Source organism: Panulirus ornatus, chromosome 15, assembly GCF_036320965.1.
Source record: "Panulirus ornatus isolate Po-2019 chromosome 15, ASM3632096v1, whole genome shotgun sequence".
Lineage (NCBI taxonomy): Eukaryota > Metazoa > Arthropoda > Malacostraca > Decapoda > Palinuridae > Panulirus > Panulirus ornatus.
The window spans coordinates 21,120,967-21,136,685 of NC_092238.1; the positions used below are offsets into that span (position 1 = coordinate 21,120,967).

The 15,719-nt window shown below is 40.2% G+C and overlaps 1 protein-coding gene across 4 annotated transcripts in view; it reads right to left on the minus strand.

The window, feature by feature from the left end:
- LOC139753743 (uncharacterized) overlaps positions 1–15,719 on the minus strand; it is a 264,930-nt gene that overhangs the window by 116,474 nt on the left and 132,737 nt on the right. For 2 of the 4 annotated variants that reach the window (XM_071670543.1, XM_071670544.1), the window contains exon 6: positions 14,818–14,943. In XM_071670543.1, the coding sequence (XP_071526644.1) occupies positions 14,818–14,943 (126 nt within the window). Of the gene's footprint in view, positions 1–14,817; positions 14,989–15,719 lie in introns of all 4 variants that reach the window. The other 2 variants (XM_071670541.1, XM_071670542.1) reach the window with 1 other exon arrangement.

The following is a 15,719-nucleotide window of genomic DNA, read 5'->3' on the forward strand; positions in this document are numbered from 1 at the left end:
GGTTTGCGGCAGGGGTGTGTGATGTCTCCATGGATGTTAAATTTGTTTATGGATGGGGTTGTTTGGGAGGTGAATGCAAGAGTTTTGGAAAGAGGGGCAAGTATGCAGTCTGTTGTGGATGAGAGAGTTTAGGAAGTGAGTCAGTTGTTGTTCGCTGATGATACAGCACTGCTGGCTGATTCAGGTGAGAAACTGCAGAAGCTGGTGACTGAGTTTGGTAAAGTGTGTGAAAGAAGAAAGCTGGAGTAAATGTGAATATGAGCAAGCTTATTAGGTTCAGTAGGGTTAAGGGTCAAGTCAATTGGGAGGTAAGCTTGAATGGAGAAAAACTGGAGGAAGTGAAGTGTTTTAGATATCTGGGAGTAGATTTGGCAGTGGATGGAACCATGGAAGTGGAAGGGAATCATAGGGTGGGGGAGGGGGCGAAAATTCTGGGAGCGTTGAAGAATGTGTGGAAGTCGAGAACATTCTCTCTGAAAGCAAAAATGGGTATGTTTGAAGGAATAGTGGTTCCAACAATGTTATTTGTTGCGAGGCGTGGGCTATGGATAGACTTGTGCGGAGGAGGGTGGATGTGTTGGAAATGAGATGTTTGAGGACAATATGCGGTGTGAGGTGGTTTGATCGAGTAAGTAATAATAGGGCAAGAGAGATGTGTGGTAATAAAAAGAGTGTGGCTGAGAGAGCAGAAGAGGGTGTTTTGAAATGGTTTGGTCACATGGAGAGAATGAGTGAGGAAAGATTGACAAACAGGATATATGTTTCCGAGGTTGAGGGAACGAGGAGAAGTGGGAGACCAAATTGGAGGTGGAAGGATGGAGTGAAAAAGATTTTCAGTGATCAGGGCCTGAACATGCAGGAGGGTGAAAGGCGTGCAAGGAATAGAGTGAATTGGAACGATGTGATATACCGGGGTCGACGTGCTGTCAATGGATTGAACCAGGGCATGTGAAGCGTCTGGGGTACACCATGAAAAGTTCTGTGGAGCCTGGATGTGGAAAGGGAGCTGTGGTTTTGGTGCATTATTACATGACAGCTAGAGACTGAGTGTGAACAAATGTGGCCTTTGTTGTCTTTTCCTAGTGCTACCTCGCACACATGAGGGGGGAGGGGGTTGTTATTTCATGTGTGCCAGGGTGGCGATGGGAATGAATAAAGGCTGACAGTATGAATTATATACATGTGTATATATGTTTATATCTGTGAGTGTATATATATGTATACGTTGAGATGCATAGGTATGTATATTTGCGTGTGTTGATGTGTATGTATATACATGTGTATGTGGGTGGGTTGGGCCATTCTTTCGTCTGTTACCTTGTGCTACCTCGCTAACGCGGGAGACAGCAACAAAGAAAAATAATAATAATAATAATAATAATAACGTACAAAGGCAAAGGGGATAAGCGTGAGTGCTCAAATTACAGAGGTATAAGTTTGTTGAGTATTCCTGGTAAATTATATGGGAGGATATTGATTGAGAGGGTGAAGGCATGTACAGAGCATCAGATTGGGGAAGAGCAGTGTGGTTTCAGAAGTGGTAGAGGATGTGTGGATCAGGTGTTTGCTTTGAAGAATGTATGTGAGAAATACTTAGAAAAGCAAATGGATTTGTATGTAGCATTTATGGATCTGGAGAAGGCATATGATAGAGTTGATAGAGATGCTCTGTGGAAGGTATTAAGAATATATGGTGTGGGAGGCAAGTTGTTAGAAGCAGTGAAAAGTTTTTATCGAGGATGTAAGGCATGTGTACGTGTAGGAAGAGAGGAAAGTGATTGGTTCTCAGTGAATGTAGGTTTGCGGCAGGGGTGTGTGATGTCTCCATGGTTGTTTAATTTGTTTATGGATGGGGTTGTTAGGGAGGTGAATGCAAGAGTTTTGGAAAGAGGGGCAAGTATGAAGTCTGTTGGGGACGAGAGAGCTTGGGAAGTGAGTCAGTTGTTGTTCGCTGATAATACAGCGCTGGTGGCTGATTCATGTGAGAAACTGCAGAAGCTGGTGACTGAGTTTGGTAAAGTGTGTGAAAGAAGAAAGTTAAGAGTAAATGTGAATAAGAGCAAGGTTATTAGGTACAGTAGGGTTGAGGGTCAAGTCAATTGGGAGGTGAGTTTGAATGGAGAAAAACTGGAGGAAGTGAAGTGTTTTAGATATCTGGGAGTGGATCTGGCAGCGGATGGAACCATGGAAGCGGAAGTGGATCATAGGGTGGGGGAGGGGGCGAAAATTCTGGGAGCCTTGAAGAATGTGTGGAAGTCGAGAACATTATCTCGGAAAGCAAATATGGGTATGTTTGAAGGAATAGTGGTTCCAACAATGTTGTATGGTTGCGAGACGTGGGCTATGGATAGAGTTGTGCGCAGGAGGATGGATGTGCTGGAAATGAGATGTTTGAGGACAATATGTGGTGTGAGGTGGTTTGATCGAGTAAGTAACGCAAGGGTAAGAGAGATGTGTGGAAATAAAAAGAGTGTGGTTGAGAGAGCAGAAGAGGGTGTTTTGAAGTGGTTCGGGCACATGGAGAGAATGAGTGAGGAAAGATTGACCAAGAGAATATATGTGTCGGAGGTGGAGGGAACGAGGAGAAGAGGGAGACCAAATTGGAGGTGGAAAGATGGAGTGAAAAAGATTTTGTGTGATCGGGGCCTGAACATGCAGGAGGGTGAAAGGAGGGCAAGGAATAGAGTGAGTTGGAGCGATGTGGTATACCGGGGTTGACGTGCTGTCAGTGGATTGAATCAAGGCATGTGAAGCGTCTGGGGTAAACCATGGAAAGCTGTGTAGGTATGTATATTTGCGTGTGTGGACGTATGTATATACATGTGTATGGGGGTGGGTTGGGCAATTTCTTTCGTCTGTTTCCTTGCGCTACCTCGCAAACGCGGGAGACAGCGACAAAGCAAAAAAAAAAAAAAAAAAAAACATATATCTTATCATTTTTATTTTTTTATCCCTGGAGATAGGGGAGAAAGAATACTTCCCACGCATTCCTCACGTGTCGTAGAAGGCGACTAAAGGGGACGGGAGTGGGGGGCTGGAAACCCTCCCCTCCGTGTATTTTAACTTTCTAAAAGGGGAAACAGAAGGAGTCACGCGGGGAGTGCTCATCCTCCTCAAAGGTTCAGATTGGTGTGTCTAAATGTGTGTGGATGTAACCAAGACGAGAAAAAAGGAGACTTCCTCCAAGTTTTCTCTATTCAAAATTAAACCCTAACTAACCAGTCTATCAGCAGTGTTAAACCAATTAACCATGTTTTCATTAATTTTTTTTTTTTTTTTTTTTTTGCTTTGTCGCTGTCTCCCGCCTTTGCGAGGTAGCGCAAGGAAACAGACGAAAGAATTGGCCCAACCCACCCCCCATACACATGTATATACATACGTCCACACACACAAATATACATACCTACACAGCTTTCCATGGTTTACCCCAGACGCTTCACATGCCCTGATTCAATCAACTGACAGCACATCAACCCCGGTATACCACATCGCTCCAATTCACTCTATTCCTTGCCCTCCTTTCACCCTCCTGCATGTTCAGGCCCCGATCACACAAAATCTTTTTCACTCCATCTTTCCACCTCCAATTTGGTCTCCCTCTTCTCCTCGTTCCCTCCACCTCCGACACATATATCCTCTTGGTCAATCTTTCCTCACTCATTTTCTCCATGTGCCCGAACCATTTCAAAACACCCTCTTCTGCTCTCTCAACCACGCTCTTTTTATTTCCACACATCTCTCTTACCCTTACGTTACTTACTCGATCAAACCACCTCACACCACACATTGTCCTCAAACATCTCATTTCCAGCACATCCATCCTCCTGCGCACAACTCTATCCATAGCCCACGCCTCGCAACCATACAACATTGTTGGAACCACTATTCCTTCAAACATACCCATTTTTGCTTTCCGAGATAATGTTCTCGACTTCCACACATTCTTCAAGGCTCCCAGAATTTTCACCCCCTCCCCCACCCTATGATCCACTTCCGCTTCCATGGTTCCATCCGCTGACAGATCCACTCCCAGATATCTAAAACACTTCACTTCCTCCAGTTTTTCTCCATTCAAACTCACCTCCCAATTGACTTGACCCTCAACCCTACTGTACCTAATAACCTTGCTCTTATTCACATTTACTCTTAACTTTCTTCTTTCACACACTTTACCAAACTCAGTCACCAGCTTCTGCAGTTTCTCACATGAATCAGCCACCAGCGCTGTATCATCAGCGAACAACAACTGACTCACTTCCCAAGCTCTCTCATCCCCAACAGACTTCATACTTGCCCCTCTTTCCAAAACTCTTGCATTCACCTCCCTAACAACCCCATCCATAAACAAATTAAACAACCATGGAGACATCACACACCCCCCGCAAACCTACATTCACTGAGAACCAATCACTTTCCTCTCTTCCTACACGTACACATGCCTTATATCCTTGATAAAAACTTTTCACTGCTTCTAACAACTTGCCTCCCACACCATATATTCTTAATACCTTCCACAGAGCATCTCTATCAACTCTATCATATGCCTTCTCCAGATCCATAAATGCTACATACAAATCCATTTGCTTTTCTAAGTATTTCTCACATACATTCTTCAAAGCAAACACCTGATCCACACATCCTCTACCACTTCTGAAACCACACTGCTCTTCCCCAATCTGATGCTCTGTACATGCCTTCACCCTCTCAATCAATACCCTCCCATATAATTTACCAGGAATACTCAACAAACTTATACCTCTGTAATTTGAGCACTCACTCTTATCCCCTTTGCCTTTGTACACTGGCACTATGTACGCATTCCGCCAATCCTCAGGCACCTCACCGTGAGTCATACATACATTAAATAACCTTACCAACCAGTCAACAATACAGTCACCCCTTTTTTAATAAATTCCACTGCAATACCATCCAAACCTGCTGCCTTGCCGGCTTTCATCTTCCGCAAAGCTTTCACTACCTCTTCTCTGTTTACCAAATCATTTTCCCTAACCCTCTCACTTTGCACACCACCTCGACCAAAACACCCTATATCTGCCACTCTATCATCAAACACATTCAACAAACCTTCAAAATACTCACTCCATCTCCTTCTCACATCACCACTACTTGTTATCACCTCCCCATTTGCGCCCTTCACTGAAGTTCCCATTTGCTCCCTTGTCTTACACACTTTATTTACCTCCTTCCAGAACATCTTTTTATTCTCCCTAAAATTTAATGATACTCTCTCACCCCAACTCTCATTTGCCCTTTTTTTCACCTCTTGCACCTTTCTCTTGACCTCCTGTCTCTTTCTTTTATACGTCTCCCACTCAATTGCATTTTTTCCCTGCAAAAATCGTCCAAATGCCTCTCTCTTCTCTTTCACTAATACTCTTACTTCTTCATCCCACCACTCACTACCCTTTCTAATCAACCCACCTCCCACTCTTCTCATGCCACATACTCTAAACTTTCTCCTTTCACAAACTCTCTCAAATTCGGACACCAAATTCTGCAGTTTCTCACTTGAATCTACCACCAGTGTCATGGATTGGATTATAAAAGTTAGGCTTATAAGCTAAGCACTATTGCTTCAAAGGCTATTCAGTGCCAACAGTGTTATGGCATCTGCAAACAACAAGCAACTCACTTTTCAAGCAACCTCACCCCCTATAGTCTGTAAACCTGTATACCTTTCTCCAACGCCTTTGCATTTACTCCCTCATCAACCCAATCATAAACAAAATAAACAGCCACAGTGATATCATACACCATACTCCCCTCTTCTGGCATCCCTCCCTCACTTTGCTAACCTCATACCTAGGCTCCTCTCCGGCCAATATCTCTCCACAAACATTGATGGATCAACCTACCCCTTTCCTCCATCTACAGTGATGTCCCTCGAGGTTCTATCCAGTCTCCTACACTTTTTCTCCTTTTATCAATGATTTCCTTTCTTCAACAAATAGCAAAATGCACTCATACGCAGAAGGCTCAACACTGTATACCTCCACATCCTTCGATTCTGCTTCTCCTACATATGCATCTCATCTCAAAACAACTTCCTCAATAAACTCACACATGGACAAGATATCTCAGTGGGATAGATGAAATCTAGTTCAGTTAAATGCCTCAAAAACACAGTTTCTACCAACCTCTTTACTGAAAATTCCTCATAAGTTTCCATTCACCCTCGATGCTTCTGAAATGTCATCTCAATTCAATGAACATATTTGGTACTATTGTAACATTCACTCTTTCTTGGACACCCTACATTACAGAAGTAGCTAAGTCTGCTTCTAAGAAACTGGGAGTCCTGTTTGGGTGTAGAAATTTCTTTTCTTCTGAACATTTGCTTTATTTATACAAAGGATTCATTCATCTTTGAATGGAGTATTGTTCAGACATCTGGACTGGTTCTAGTTCTGTATCCTTACTTAGCAGAATTGAGATGAAAGCTGTTCGACTTATAAACTCTCCCATGCTAGATGCAAAACTTGACCTGCTTGCCCTACATTGCAAAGTTGGCTCACTTTCCCTCTTCTGTAAGTGTTACTCTGGTTTTTGCTCCCTAGAGCTGGCTCCTTGTGTGGCCCCACTCCTAGCTACAGCATGCAATACTCAGCAAGCTGCTGCATCCCATGATTATCACATGGCCACTGATATCTCAAGAGTGGGCCGTTTTGATAACAGTTTCTTTCTCTACACCTCAAAGCTTAATCTCTAGCTTCTCAAGTTTATCCCACCAACTATGACCTGGCACATTTTAAAAGACAGGTTTTACACATCCTGTACAATGACAAATACTTTCCCTTATCTCTTCTTTTACCCTTTCATTAACTCATTAAAGCAAGAAGCAGTGAGAAGTTTTTATCAAGGATGTAAGGTGTTTGTACAAGTAGGAAGACAGGAGAGTGAATGGTTCCAAGTGTAGGATGGTGTGCAGCTGGGGTGTGTAATGGCACCATGGTTGTTCAATTTATTTATGGATGAGGAGGAGGGAGGTAAGTGCAAGAGTTTTTTGGAGTAAAGGGCGAATATGCTGTCTGTTGGGGATGAGAGGGCCTGGGAAATTAGGCATTTCTTGTTAGCCAAAGAAGGAGCACTGGTGATTGATTTGAGTGAGAAACTACAAGGTTAAAGACTGACTTTGGAAGTGGGTGAAGGAAGTTGAGTGTGAATGTGAATGAAGGCTAGGTTATTACATTCAGCAGGGCTGAGGGACATGTTAGATGGAATGTAAGTTTGAATGGAGACAAACTAGAGGAAGTGAAGTGTTTCAGATATCTGGGAGTGGACTTGGCAGCAAATGGAACCATGGCAGCAGAAGTAAGTCATAGGTTAGGGGAATGGGCAAAGGTTCTGGGAGTGCTGAAGACTGAGAAAAGAGAGAACATTATCTTGGAGAACAAAAAAGGGAATGTTTGAAGGAGCAGTAGTTCCTACAATATCATATGGCTGCAAGGCATGGGATATATATATAGGATTCTGTGGAGGAGAGTGAATGAGTTGAAAAAAAAAATTTGAGGATAATATGTGGCATGAGGTGGTTTGATCGAGCAAGTAATGAAAGGGTAAGAGACATGAGCAGTAATAAAAAGTGTGGTAGAAAGAGAGGAAGAGGGTGTCTTGAAATGGTTTGGACAATGGACAAAAGGTGTAAGGAAAGATTGGCAAAGAGTATATGTGTGTCAGGAGAGGAGGAACAAGGAGAACCAGGAGACCAAACTGGAGATGGAAGGATGGAAAGAAAAAGATTTTGAGTGATTGGGACCTGAGCATATAGGAGAGTGAAAGGCATACATGGAATACAGTGAATTGTAACTATATAGTATACTGGGGTCAACGTGCTGTCAATGGCCTGAACCAGGGTATAAGAAACATCTGGGTAAACAGGGAAAGGACTGTGGGGCCTGGATGTAGATTGAGAGCTGTGGTTTCAGTGAAATTACACAACAGCTTGCATATAGATGTTAGAGGATGTGTCCTTTCTTCATAAGTTTCCTGGTACTGTATTTGTGATGCAGGGGGTGGCAATCAGAATATATATATCATCTCTTTTCATTTCCTTCTTGCATTTGTGCTGTTTCCTGTGAGGCAGGGTTGTGTTGGGAACAGATGATGGCAAAGTATGAATATGTACGTGTGTTTATATGTTTATGGATGTGTATGTATATGTATGTGTATATATGTATATTTATGTGTATGTGAGCACATGAGTATTTCTTCATCTGTTTCCTGGCACTTCACTAATGTGGGAAATGGCAATCAAGTATGAAAAAATGAAAAAAAAAAAAAAATAATAACCTCTATATATCTTAAGGCCTTGCCTTGATGCTAACTTTTGTATGTGACTGGAGCCTCCAACATTAAAAATCAAATACCTGGAACCACTCACCTTCCTCTCTATCTATTCACACACACCTACCTACCTCACACCACTTCTAACAGCTTTTCTCCAACAGCCTATATTCATAATACCTTCCACATATCATATCTATGAACTTTATCTGTGCTTTCTCTAAATATTTCTCACACACATTCTTCAAAGAAAACAACGGATCAACACATCCTGTGACACTCCTGAAAACACACAGTTTCCTTCCTACTCTCATGTTCTGTGCATGTTACCATCCTCTTAATTACCACTTTTCCATATAACTTACCAGGTATGCTCAATGAACTCATTCCTCTGTAGCTTAAACATGAATCTTTTTCCCCCTTTCCTCATACAATGGCACAATGCAGACATTCCATCAACTCTTGGGCACCTCCATACATACACTGATAATCCTAACCAATCAACAACACAGTCATCCCCTTCCTTAAGAAAATGAACTGAAATACTATCCATTCCACCTGCCTTGCAATTCCACCTGCCTTGCATGCAAGGCTTTCATCGCATTTTGCCTTCATTGAAACCACTTGCAATGACTCTTACTCTGCATATCTCTGACCTAAACATCCAACATCTGCCATCATATCATCAAACATGTTCAACAATCCTACATAGTACTAACTCCATCTCATCTTCACCTCATAACTGCCTGTCACAACTTCCCCTTTTGCCCCCTTCACTGATGTATCCATTTGTACTGTTTTTCTCAAACTGATAACCTCCTTCCAAAATAACTTCTCCCATGGGTTTGCTGATACTCTTTTACATCATCTTTCATTTGCCCACTTTTTCAGCCCCTGCATCTATCTGTTGACCTCCTGCCATCTATTCTTGTACATCAACATACATTTCTCTTAAATATGGGGCATAATATCTTTACTAATAATAATACTGTTATAAAGTTTATGATATAATCTTTCTCTTAAATATGGGGCATAATATTTTTACTAATAATAATACTGCTACAAAGTTTATGATATAATCTTTTTCAATCAATTATTTACTTCAAAAAATGTCTTAATGTAATTCTATCATGTTCTGGGGGAAAAATTTGTCTGTAGAAACATATGTCTGATCAAAGATTGGACGTCAATGGGAAAATTGGTTTTGAATTACAGATATTCAATTCAAGGGCTACTTTTCAGGAATATAACCGTTCTGAATGTCGAGGGATAGGAGTATCTGATACACCTACCATTTGGAATTCTATAAATCTTTTATCTATTTAATATGCAGGTTGAGTATGCCTTATCCAAAATGCCTGGGACCAGAAGTGTTTTGGATTTTGAATATTTTTGGATTTGGGAAATATCCTGGGGATGGGACCCAAAATCACTTCATGTTTCATATACACCTTATACATATACCTTGAAGGTAATTCATACAATATCTTGAATAACCTTGCACATGAGGCAAAGTTTGTGTAAAACTGAACCATAAGAAAGCTAAGGTGTCACAATCTCAGTTGCCCATGTGGACAATCTGTGGTTGTTTGGCATCACCTCCATTCCTGACTCTGAATTCATATGCTACTGATAAAGCAATTATTTCTTACACTTATTCACACAAAAGTACTTAACAGTAAAAAATGTGGAACACTATCATCACAATGAAATAACAATGTACCTAATGTAACTAAGCAGCAAAGTAACATCAGCAGAATACCTGTATCAGCTGTTAAACAAGAACAACAACAAACAACTGCAGGTTTTCAGTTTCCACTTACAATGCAATGTGCTTTGACTAAAACATTGCTGTACACTATTTCAATTCCTAGGCTTCATTTAAGATATAAAAACAAATAAACATTCAATCTATGACAATTAAAGGTAGCTGTAAACGTAATGAAAACAGTGAGAAAAATTTCAATGCAATAATATTGCTGGTCATGTTACACTTAAACAAGGCAATCTTGGAGTTGAAATTCACATTTCACATGAAAATGTTTTGCACTTACCAAAAAAAGGATCTCTGCTTAAAAAGAAGATAAATGCAGCAACAAATACTAGAACTACATACTGCCTTAGAAACTTGAGGGGGAGGGTACATCACTGTTGACATCATTGACTACGAACATCAGAAGTTGAGGGATCAGAAAGTGGGTCCTCTAGGGATGAGGAGGCATTCTGCTGGATGGCTTTTTGAAATGCTCCCTCTACAGTCATCTGCCTAACTAACAATGATTTTTGTTTTAGAAGTCTCTTTAATTTAATAAACTAACATTATTTCTTGCTTTGTTATGAATGCATGCTGCTCTAGGCCTTCAAAGAGTTCATCACACATTTTTACCATGTCGTCTATAGGCACATTTTCTGCAGTGTTAACAAGGTCATCTTCATTGTCTCTACTATCATGATCACCTTGATTCAGAGCCATTTCAGCTATTTCACCATTAACTGTAGAGATATCTGTGCAGGCCTTTCGACATTTTCAACAATATCTTTGTACCACAGATCAGAGAATAAGCAAAAAAATACAGTCAGCAAAGCACATAGGTTTGGTAGTGATGATGGTTTGTAACAAACTGGTGCCAACAGAGCATCAGAGCTTAGCATGGGCAGGTGAGGTCAGGTGTAGAATTTTCTACTAGTAACGTCATGTCACAACTCAAAAAGTTTCAGATTTTGGGGCACTTCAGATTTTGGATTTTCAGATTAGGGATGCTCAACCTGTATTGTGAAGTCTTTCATATATTTTCTATGTTTCATTAGGAATTCCAAAAAGTTTCATTTATTTTGTATTACAGAGTTTTCTCATTTAATCATAATCATCAGACTTAGAAGAAATAAGTTACACTACAACTTAATGGATTATGATTTAATGGGGGCCTGGTCCAATGCATTCAGATAAGTATAGGAGAAAATCTTACAAAGCAAATGCTTGCAACTGCCTCTGGTTCATAACACGCAACTTGTAATTGTTGAATAATAGAGTAAACTACACATTACAACCAGAGAGATGTGAGCAAATGAAGCCATTGCCTCATCTCTTCCTGACACTACCTTGCAAATGTGGAAAATTACAAACAAGTATTAAAACATCATAGTTCTCTTCAGAAGGTTCTTATCTAATGCATGAATCAATAATTATCGACATACTCAGATAATATACAGATAGAAATCTAACCTATATCCCTGGGGACAAGAAAGAATATATCTATTTATCTATTCATTATACTTTGTCGCTGTCTCCCGCGTTAGCGAGGTAGCACAAGGAAACAAACGAAAGAATGGCCCAACCCACCCACATACACATGTATATACATACACATCCAGACATGCACATATACATACCTATACATCTCAACATATGAATACATATATACACACACAGACATATACATATATACACATACACATAATTCATACTTGCTGCTTTAGTCATTCCCGTCACCACCCCACCACACATGAAGTGAAAACCCCCTCCCCCCCGCAAGCGCGCGAGGTAGCACTAGGAAAAGACAACAAAGGCCACATTCACTCACACTCAGTGTCATGTATAATGCACCGAAACCACAGCTCCCTTTCCACATCCAGGCCCCACACAACTTTCCATGGTTTACCCCAGATGCTTCACACGCCCTGGTTCAATCCACTGACAGCACGTCAACCCCGGTATACCACATCGTTCCAATTCACTCTATTCCTTGCATGCCTTTCACCCTCCTGCATGTTCAAGCCCCGATCACTCAACATCTTTTTCACTCCATCTTTCCACCTCCAATGTGGTCTCCCACTCTCCAAGTTCCCTCCACCTCCGACACATATATCCTCTAGGTCAATCTTTCCTCACTCATTCTCGCCATGAGACCAAACCGTTTCAAAACACCCTCTTCTGCTCTCTCAACCACTCTTTTTATTAACACACATCTCTCTTACCCTTTCACTACTTACTTGATCGAACCACCTCACACCACATACTGTCCTCAAACATCTCATTTCCAGCACATCCACCCTCCTCTGCACAGCTCTATCTATAGCCCACACCTTGCAGCCATATAACATTGTTGGAACCACTATTCCTTCAAACATACCCATTTTTGCTTTCCAAGATAACATTCTCGACTTCCACACATTTTTCAACGCTCCCAGAACTTTTGCCCCCTCCCCCACCCTATGATTCACTTCCACTTCCATGGTTCCATCCGCTGCCAGATCCACTCCCAGATATCTAAAACACTTCACCTCCTCCAGTTTTTCTCCATTCAAACTTACCTCCCAATTGACTTGACCCTCAACCCTACTGTACCTAATAACCTTGCTCTTATTCACATTTACTCTCAACATTCTTCTTTCACACACTTTACCAAACTCAGTCACCAGCTTCTGCAGTTTCTCAACTGAATCAGCCACCAATGCTGTATCATCAGCGAACAACAACTGACTCACTTCCCAAGCTCTCTCATCCACAACAGACTGCATACTTGCCCCTCTTTCCAAAACTCTTGCATTCACCTACCTAACAACCCCACCCACAAACAAATTAAACAACCATGGAAACATCACGCACCCCTGCCGCAAATCAACATTCACTGAGAACCAATCACTTTCCTCTCTTCCTACACGTACACATGCCTTACATCCTCGATAAAAACTTTTCACTGCTTCTAACAACTTACCCGTCCCACACTATATATTCTTAATACCTTCCACAGAGCATCTCCATCAACTCTATCATATGCCTTCTCCACATCCATAAATGCTACATACAAATCCATTTGCTTTTCTATGCATTTCTCGCATACATTTTTCAAAGCAAACACCTGATCCACACATCCTCTACCACTTCTGAAACCACACTGCTCTTCCCCAATCTGATGCTCTGTACATGCCTTCACCCTCTCAATCAATACCCTCCCATATAATTTCCCAGGAATACTCAACAAACTTATACTTCTGTAATTTGAGCACTCACTCTTATCCCCTTTGCCTTTGTACAATGGCACTATGCAAGCATTCCGCCAGCCTCAGAATACTTCCCACATATTCCTTGCGTGTCATAGAAGGCAACTAAAAGGAGTGGGACCAGGGGGCTGGAAATCCTCCCCTCCAGTTTTTACTTTTCCAAAAAAAAAGAACAGAGAAGGGGACCAAGTGAGGATTTTGCCTCTAAGGCTCAGTCCTCTGTTCTTGATGCTACTTCGCTAACATGGGACATGGTGAATATTTACGAGAAAAAATCTAGCTTTGCACCCAAATGCTCCTAACTTCCTTCTGTTCAAAATATTCACCTTATCACTGGTGAATGATATGGTAAATTGAATTATTCAGATATCTTTTCAATACAGTTCTTTTCCATATGTTCTTACCTAATGCAAATACCAAAAATTATCTACAACCTCTGAAAAACATAGGAGAAAATCTTACCTTGGGCCCAAATGCTTGTCATAGACTTTCATTATACCTGCCAAATTTGGATGCACCTGCCTGTCTTATAATGCAAATCTGAGAGTTTCACATATGATTCTTAAAATAATGGAAGTGATTCAAGTGTTAAAGATAAGAACATAAAACTGAGATAGTGTATGTATTCATATAATCTAATATTATAACACCTGATACACTTTAATAGGGCTTCTACAGTTTCAAGGCAACACTAAAATTCATACCAGGGAAATCATGGACTCCCTTGGAATGAGAAGTTCCTCTGCAAGACTGTGCTGCCCTTTTCATCTACAGATGATGATACAATCTCACTGAAGATGCCTCTTCATTTCCAGTGTTATCCCATGAAGAGTCCATAAACCAAATGATTACATATACTACATCTTTTAAATGCCAGAGAAGCCACCAAGACGATTGCTTATAATCTAAAAATATCCATAGTTGAAATATTTCTCAGTCCTAAGTAATTCGGACTGAAGATCTTCTACCTGTACCATTTTTGTTCTTTAACTTAGAAAAATAAGAAATCTAAAAAAATATATGCAACAGAAGAGAAATACCAGAATGAACATTGTGGTGTTTCTGTATGATAACTGAAGATATAATGGACTTCTATGATGTAAATGCTATAAAAATGTGGGCTGTGAAATTCAGACTAAATCTATCTTAATCATAAGACTGAAACAAATCAATCTTTCTCTTCCTCCATTGAGGAAAATATGAATGCAATTTCTGTATCAATTTGTCATTCCATATGACTATCAAAACTTTTCTAGTATGCTGCAACTCAGAAAAAGAGGGCCATGCAAGAACTGCTACAATGACAACAAACACACTCAGCATTTACATATGAACCACTCACATTAAACTCAAATTATAAAAAATCTATAAATATACACATTCAAGACACAGCTACTCCATTCTTATATAATCACCACGAATTAAAACTTAAAAAATATTAAAAATAAATATCTCCCTATCATCACCATTATATATACCAGTACATTCAAGACAAATAAGGTAAAAGAATACCTGTGGAGATGATCCTTGATTGGAGTGCTGTGACATCTGTGAAATTCTACGTTCAGCATCATTAGAAGAATACTGATTGTAACCGGTACGGCGGGTGACAGGTTGTTCATCGTCTTCATAGACAGCCTGAGAGTATTCATAGTCATCATCCAAGGACTGCCCATAGACATCCTGTAACATTGCAGCATTCTAAAAAGATGCCAAACCCAATCTTGTGAAATGTTTCAAAAAGATTCACTTTGCACATTTCTTGCTGTGTAAAAAGCTTATCATTTTAGTATAATAAAAAAAATATGAAATGCTTTACTGGATATTGTATATAACATGAAAAAAATTTCAGTAACATCTATGGACAGCATAATTTAACAATATAACTGAAAATATTCCACTTCTACACTTTCTTAAATGATCAGCAGTACTAGAAATGCAGGAATCTCTAGGAAACACAATGAAATACACAAGCTTGGGAAATTAGTAAAACATGTGCAAGTTAAAGATTTCTATCATCTGCTCTAATGATAAGCATCTATAAAGAAAGAGTCAGCAAACAAAACAAATCTACTAATTAATGACAACTATTACACCAATGACTTAATTGCATTCAAAAATTAATAAAAATCATAACAGAAGAGTTCTAAGCCATGCAAATAATGAATAAAACAGCCAAAAGAAACTGGCCGTTCAAGCATGAAGTGGCATGTAGTACAAGGCTGCAACATAAGCTGGGTACTGATCTGCTGTCTTACACATGTTCTCTCACAGTTAAAACTTGGATACCAAATCCAAGAATTCAGTCATTCATCAAAGAACATGTAGCTGCAAGAGATTAAATTACAAATGAACAATTCTAAGACACTTAATGGTAAGTGTTCTCTGCTCAGCTGAATCTGAGTCCAACAAAA